This window comes from Lipotes vexillifer, unplaced genomic scaffold, assembly GCF_000442215.2.
Source record: "Lipotes vexillifer unplaced genomic scaffold, Lipotes_vexillifer_v1.1 scaffold871, whole genome shotgun sequence".
Lineage (NCBI taxonomy): Eukaryota > Metazoa > Chordata > Mammalia > Artiodactyla > Lipotidae > Lipotes > Lipotes vexillifer.
In genome coordinates, this window is record NW_006771782.1 from 382,467 (window position 1) to 390,556 (window position 8,090).

Consider the following 8,090-nt stretch of genomic DNA (forward strand, 5'->3'; position numbering starts at 1 on the left):
GTCTTGGAGACTGTCTATAAGCAGAATATACTTTAAACAAAATAATGGAAAACAACACACACACACACACACACACACACACACACACACGCACGCATACACACACCCCCCAAATAAACAGGACATGAAGCTTGCTAGTCCAGCAGCAAGCACAGTCACGAGCACCATCTGGCGTTTCTATAACTTCTGGTTTGGGGTGTCCACAGTTGGGTCAAACTGTGAGCTCCAAGGAAGTTAGGCAGTGTGTTCCGTCCACATTTGATTGCTCCAAGTCTCAGTCTTTGACTTGAAGTCTTAAAGGGCCTTTTCACAACTGACGTCTTGGTCATGGAACCCTCTGAGGTTCACGGGGTGGGGGTGGGGGGGTCTGTCCCAAAGTTAACAAGAGTCTCACTTTGTCACAGTTTGTTCTATCTCATCGTAAGTCACCACTTCTTGCGTGTAACAGTGCAAATCAAAGCTGTTCTCTTTTTGTTTTATGTTTTGGTAAATCAGGTTTGTCATCGCTTCCCGTTTTCAAGTGCTTCTGAGTACCATGTGCATTGGGGAGCTGAAAAAGAAGCCTGTCTGTACTTGAGAGCGGGCCCCTCCAACACTGCGGTCAGCTCACACGTGGTTTGCAGTGCTCAGCTTTCGATGGGAATGTGGCTGGTCTCTCTGGAGGTTGGGAGGTAAGACCCTGGCCCTTCCGGGCTGGAAGGGTGTCAAGATCAGCTCTTCCTTGTGCATGACTTGCAGCATTGTTTGCCATAAAATTTGTGGTTGCAGACACCATGCTGAGGAACAAGATGACACCAGCCGAAGAAATCTACACAGGATGGATCCTCTAAGGTGAGAGAACACATTCAGCACGTTAGGATAGGTTCTTAGCCTTTTTCTTAAGGTCAGGGCCTAGAGAACAAAGACTTGGGGTCGACTTGCCTTGTGCCCCTGAGTGATTCTTACATTATACATTAGGACTTTGGTGGGAGGGTGGGGAAAGCAGGATTAAGACACCTAAAGGGACCTATAACCATTAACAAAATGTAAACAGGTGTGGGGGAAAGTGGGTGTTTGAAAAAAGTCATATCCAGCCTGAGATTAATGTCAGATCCTCCCAAATAACCCGGGGGCTACCATTTTGCCTCCAAGGGACGTACCCTAGAACAGCGCGTTAGGGATACCCCGAGGATGTTGTTAAACCACTAGCTCTGCTTCAGAAGGTCTGGGGTGAAGACTGAGACTTTTTATTTCTAACAAGCACCCCAGGGTTGCTGCTGCTAATCCAGGCACGTTACTTTGGGGAGCAGTGAACCTAATATCTTGGGAGTCAGGAAACCTGGATTTAAGGCCCAGCTGCGACATTCTGTGTAGGTTTAAATAAAATCTCATGGCCAGTTTGCAAATAAGTGAATTTAAGTCAGCACCAATCTTTTCAAACTTCTTTAGTTCTTTAAGATAACAGACGTGATTATCTATTGGAAGCAGAACATTGGGCATCAGAGGGTTTTACCCAAAAGGGCCTCAGGAGATACAGAAAGCACATGAAGTTGTAAGTAAATTTTTCTTTATGTAAACATAAATGCATGTTTTAGGAGTTAGGGTTCAGTCATTCTACTGGACTCTCATGGATTTTTGACTTCAGAAATATTTAGGGTCTACCCTATACTCTCATTCAGAGCTGGAATTTTTTTCTCTATGAAAGCCTTAAGTCACCCTCAACTCACCCAAAACCACACTCTGCCCACAGGCACCCAATCATGTCCCTTCCGAATTCATCCTTCAGTGGCTCCCCTGTGCGCCTTTAGACGTGTCATGAAAGGTTGCAGCTCTTCTGTTTTTCCTGCTGCTCCCAGTTTGTATCCTGTCTTCCTGCGATTCAGAACTGCCTACAGTTCCTTCTTCCGTTCCTTAAGACTTGGTTCCTCTGCCTAAAACTCCCTTTTACACACACACTTCACCCCTGTCTCATAGTAGCTCCAGTGATCCTTTTAACACAGAAATCCATTCATGTCATGTCTCCGCCTCTAACTCTGCCACTGGATCCCATCCACCCAGAGTGAAAGGTATGGTCCTTACAATGACTGACCAGGCCCTAGGATCTGGTTCCCCTAAGACACCTGAGACACTTCTCCTTCATTTCCCTTAAATCTTTGCTCAGAGGTCACCGATCAGTAAGGCCTTCTCTGACCACCCTATAAAAATAGCAAGCCCCTTGGTCTCCCAGGAAAGACTCCCTATTCCCTCCCTTGCTTTATTTTTCTACACTGGATTTACTGGCATTTATCATATTATGTTTACTAACTATCTGGGTCCTCTCTAGAGTGCAAGATCCTTGAGCAGAGATTTTATTATCTACTTATTTTCACTGCTTTGTTCCCAACATCTAGTGTCTTCTGAGTAGCTACTCAAAAAGTATTTGTTGAAAAAATAAATTCCCTGTACCTCTCATGGCTGAAACAACCAACTGAAACTATACTAAGTGTCAACTTGGATGTAAGGATGAAATGGAGTTGTTATTTTCTTTCCAGTAAGTCCTGGATATATTTTGGAGGTAGAGTCTAAAGGATTTACTGAAAGGTTGGGAAAGGGTATGAGAGAAAAAGAAAAATCAAGAATGACTCTAGGATTTTGACCTAAGCATCTAGAAGAATGGGATCATGTTTACTGAAATGGGGACCTCTGTAGGAGTGGAGGTAGGGCACCAGGAGACTGGTTTAGGATGTATTGTTAGAGACAGAAGCTAGGCATGAGATGAATACTTTGCCTATGTGTCTATTTACACATCTTCAAGTTCAATTTTTTTTTTTTTTTTTTTTTTTTGTCATTGTGAGACTGCTGAATGCTCTGCTGTACTTTTCACCTACGTTTTTTTCCCTTTTAGTTTCTCACCTCATACAACGGCAGGCGGACTCTCAACCACTGCGCCACCAGGGAAGCCCCTCAATTATTTTTTAATATATACTTGTACAGTGTCTTATACCCCATTAGCATATACCCTAATCAATCAGAATGTATGCCTGGATCAGTTTCTATTTAGATTATAGAGATTATCTTCTTGATGCAGTGGAAATACTGGAGGATAAAAACAGACCGCTAAAAGCATGGTCCTAACTGCACTGTTTATCATCACTTACCCCTCTCGAGATAAGAATGGAATTTTGACAGGTAGCTGCAGCTTGTGCTATGAGCTAAACGTAAGTCCCGAAGCAGACGTGAGGGGTCTCACTATGCTATCAGTATAAGTGCTGTGTTGGGTTACAGTTATCATGATCATTACTAGTAGCTTGTTATTCGAGCTTCTGTTATGAGTCAGGTATTTTCTTTACACTATTCAGGATGACCCTAGAGTGAGCTTCACATCATACATGCAAATAACTGACAAATATTTTTTGGCTTCATCTTCAAAATACACTAGGCATCCAGCCACCCCCACACCTGCGACTGCCCCAGTGGAAACTTGTCCCCTTGCCGGACTGTTGGAGCTGCTTTTTTCAGAGCAGACAAGTCCTCGTTCTGTTCTAGGTCCCCTGCCCTCTTCTCAGTATAAGTGCCGATGATCTCCAAGTCAGATCCTCCTGCACCTCTGCTCTAAGTTCTCTGTTGCCTTCCGTCTAACTCAGACTTTTATCTGAGGTCCTTATAATAACTTACAGGGCCTCCAGGACCACTTTTAGCTCATGGCTTAAGCCCCCCTTCACTGTATTCATCCTACTCCAGGTGTCTTGCTGTCCTGCCTTGATCAGATTTACATATTCCTGCCTCAGCGCTTTTGCATTTGCTGTTCCCTCTGCCAGGAACACTCTCCTTCTAGATGCATACATAGCTCACCTTCCTTTAGGTTGTCTTTAGGTCTCTGTTTAAATATCGCATCATCAAAGTGGCCTTGCCTGACTCTTCTATCTAAACTGGTTCTCCCACCACCTCTTCAACCCCAGTTATTCTCTGGTCACACACCGTTCTTCACTTTTATTCTCTGCTACTTTGTCATGTAACATTGTACATTAATTGGTTGGTTTGTTGTCTGTTTCCAGGTGTGAAGGTGAAACTGCCCGTTTTGTTCCCTGCTCTATCTACAGTCAGACATCAGAACAGTTCCTGGTTCCCAGTAAGCACTAAATAGGTAAGTATTAAGAACTGGATTACCTTATTTAACTCTCAGTAACCTTTTAAGGTAAGCATTATTGCTCCATTTTATAAATAGTTCAGAAAGTTTGAAACCTTGTCCATGTCCACACAGTAAGTGGCACAACGTGGACTCAAATCCATTTTTCCCCCATTATTAATAGATGCATGTTTTATTAAAGGCATAAAGACCAAAGATTTATAACTTTAACAATCCAGATTCTTATTTTAAATTCACCATTATTTATTTATTCATTTTTTAAACTTTTTCTTTTTAACATCTTTATTGGAGTATAATTGCTTTACAATGGTGTGTTAGTTTCTGCTGTGTAACAAAGTGAATCAGCTATACATATACATATATCCCCATATCTCTTCCCTCTTGCGTCTCCCTCCCTCCCCTATCCCACCCCTCTAGGTGGTCACAAAGCACCGAGCTGATCTCCCTGTGCTACGTGGCTGCTTCCCACTAGCTATCTATTTCATATCAAATCCATTTTTATGAATTCAGAGTCCTCGCTCCTTCCATTGTACAGCGCTGCCCACCCGTCCCCCTCCCGACTCGAAGACGTGAGGACTTCCATGAGGAGTAGCTTGTTAGTATTGTGTGTCTAGTCATCTCCAACTTCATCTCACTAGTCTGCAGTCCAGGCATCTTCCAGACTGTTACCAGTTACAGGGCAGTGTGACTGACAAGTGTCTGGTGGTTACACCCCAGGGCTTCACTCTTTTCTGAATAAGGCTTACACATAAAATATGTGTAATACCAAGTCATAGGGTTGGTCCCCAAAGTGGACATCCAATGAATACATCCAGGTAAAGCATCCCACAGTGATGATGGCATGAGGTGAATGCCCTAGACGGGCTGCCAGCATGGCGGCGGGTGTGAGGGGTGTCACACCTGCTTGGCTGTCCTGGAAGACAGGATGGAAGAAACATCTGCTCTGGGGTCCAGTTTGAGTTACTGCGATGCCTCAAAACTTCCACCTGACTGTCAGTTCCTTGAGGGCGAGACTGTATGTCTGAAACTCTCACAGTGCCGAGCAGAGTACACAGCCCCCCGCAGGGGTCTCAGAGAAGATTCAGAGAACTGAACCTCTTTCCTGTATCCCCACGGGAATGCTTACTGCCCACTCACAGTTCCTGAAAACTCAGGGCCGAAAATACACTCAAATCACTGCCCCCAGTGGGCATCCAGCCAGCAACTTAAGAAGGAAGGCTTCTGGGCAGTAGCGTGTACATGCCACCCTCCTTACCTTGGGGATGGCAATGGGAGAACTGAGAGGATATCTCCAACTTAGTAAGACTGTAGCCCACGTTTTTGGCCAGGAAGAAACACCTGGGCTTGTGTCCTTTATATTCGCCTTCTCATTTGACCCCTCTTTCTAAAAGGAGACCTGACTCAGTCAAGAGGCATGGAGAGAAGTCCCCCTTCTAGGAAGCCTTTTCCCACATCCTCCTTTTTCACTTCGCACCATCCCTGCAAACCAGCTAGAGCTCACCGCCGTCACAACGCTAGGGATGTTCCCCCTGTTTTATTTGCGGTGATGTCTTTCTCCTCTTTTGAGACACTGAGCTCCCTGTGGCTTAAGAACAAGACCCTGCCATGTTCTTTTATCCCTAGAAGAGTGGTAAAGGTAAAACAATAGTACTTAACACGCAGTCTTTTATTTATACACTCCTGCATTTGTTCATGTAACACGTGTTGAGCACCTACTGTGTGCCATATGTGGTGACGGGTGCACAAAATAATAAACACCAATAGCCTCCCCACCGCCTTGCCCCTAGCATGCCTCTTGACTCTCCCTACCTCACAGTCCTGCCCAGGAAATACGTACTCTTGAGTATTTTCAGGATTGGCCATTGGCCTTTGGCCTTTCTGAAAGTACTGAGGGGGCATGCCCTTTATTTGTGGCCCTTCCAGCCTGAGCCTTTGTATGTGTGGGTTTGTCTGTGGCCAACTGACTAAAGGGTGAAAGTGAAAAATCACCGATGGTGAGGAAAGGGGTCGTCAGTCTGGGAGTATATGACCACTTGCTTCTTCCCCTATAAGCTTTCTGCTGAGAAAGGCTGCAGGTTTGTAGAATTCTGGCATTGCCTTAGAGGTGATCTGGCTCTGCTATATTATTGGTTTTCTTATCTTGTGCAAACCTCAGCTAAGAAAGGAGAAAGAGCAGAGGAGAGAAAATTGATGCCTGGAGCTAAGGCTGTAAGAAGGAGATAAACAACAACATCAATTTAGAGATGGGAAGTGGTATGGACAGTGAAAGAGGAAGTGAGTAACAGGCCTGAGCCTGATGCACCACAAATTGGAAAACCTGGGGTAAGAGATTGGACAGTTTTCAAAAAGCTGTGATTGGATAGAGAGAAAACTCAGCAGGTACACGATGGAAAATGATTCTTGGGCACAAGGAAATCCGATTAGGCTGAAGAGATATTTCCTGGTGTTTGTCAGATTACTTTAAAATAAGATGGACTAGTGAAGAACAGTATGGTTCACTCAGACAAGTGAATTTCCCATTTTCCCATCAGCACTCACTGTATTTCGTTTGACCTAACTTGAACCAAAAAAAAAAAAACATTCAAGGTGTAGTGCTAGGATAATGCATATTCACTGCAATTGTAATTTATCTGTCGCCTCAATTAAAATATAAGTTCCTAGGGCTTCCCTGGTGGCGCAGTGGTTGAGAGTCCGCCTGCCGATGCAGGGGACACGCGTTCGTGCCCTCGCCCGGGAAGATCCCACATGCCGCGGAGCGGCTGGGCCCGTGAGCCATGGCCGCTGAGCCTGCGCGTCCAGAGCCTGTGCTCCGCAACGGGAGAGGCCACGGCAGTGAGCGGCCCGCATACCGCAAAAAAAAACAAAAAATGAAGTGCTCTACCTGATTCTGTTTCTCCCTTTCCCACCTCAGCAGTCACTACCTTCCTGTCTTTGTAGATTTTCTCTCCACTGTGTGCTTTTAAAAAAAAAAAAAAAAAAGTAAGTTCCTAGAGGGCAATTCTTGTCCACTCTTGCATTCCCGTGGATCAGCATTATCTCTGGCATATGGTGGTTACTTTGTTCAACTTTTTTTTTCTTTCTTTTTTTAAATGTAATTTTTATTTGAAATTGCAGTATAGTTGATTTACTATGTTGTGTTAGTTTCAGGTGTACAGCAAAGTGATTCAGTTATACACATATCCATTCTTTCTCAGATTCTTTTCCCATATAGGATATTACAGAATATTGAGTAGAGGTCCCTGTGCTATACAGTATGTCCTTATTGGTTATCTCTTTTACATATAGTAATATGTATATGTTAATCCCAAACTCCTAATTTATCCCTCCCTCCCCAGGTTTCCCCTTTGGTAACCGTAAGTTTGTTTTCGACGTCTGCGAGACTGTTTCTGTTTCGTAAATGAGTTCATTTGTATCTTTTGTTCCTTAGATTCCACATATAAGTGATATCGTATGCTACTTCTCTTCCTCTGTCTGACTTACTTATTATGATGAGCTCTAGGTCCATCCAGGTTGCTGCAAATGGCATTATTTCATTCTTTTTTTATGGCCCTGGCACATGGTGGTTACTTTTTTCAATTTAAATTTAGTTTAAGGAAAGGGCCTTGCAACATTACCATTTCATCCTTTCAAAGTAAAAATTAATGGCTAAAAAGCCATTAACTGTAGAATTAAATGTTCCTTGCGTACCCATGCAAACAAGATCATTTTGAGCAGGAACTTTCCTGGATTTGTGCCTTGTACACCTCTCAGGAGTGCTCTTCACATAGACTTTGATGTGAATGGCACCCCCTAGAGCTGTGCAATGCATAAGCTGCGCAATCAAATATGGTAGGCTTTTGAAAAATATTCCAAAGAGCAGTAAAACTGACTGGCACGTGGGGTCCTTTACCTCTCTTTTCAGGAGCTGGACAGAAGTTTGTATTACAGGCTCGTAGCACTGGAGGTTTCTGCCGGAGCAGACAACTTGAGGAAGGCCGGCCCTGCT

The 8,090-nt window shown here is 44.1% G+C and overlaps 1 protein-coding gene across 1 annotated transcript in view; it reads right to left on the minus strand.

Moving 5' to 3' along the window:
- Positions 1 to 710: 710 nt before the first annotated feature.
- ADAMTS18 (ADAM metallopeptidase with thrombospondin type 1 motif 18) overlaps positions 711 to 8,090 on the minus strand; it is a 162,933-nt gene continuing 155,553 nt past the window's right edge. The window contains 3 exon segments of the mRNA XM_007447144.1: positions 711 to 826; positions 7,995 to 8,088; position 8,090. The exon segment at position 8,090 is cut by the window's right edge and continues 68 nt beyond it. Of these exon segments, the coding sequence (XP_007447206.1) occupies positions 711 to 826; positions 7,995 to 8,088; position 8,090 (211 nt within the window).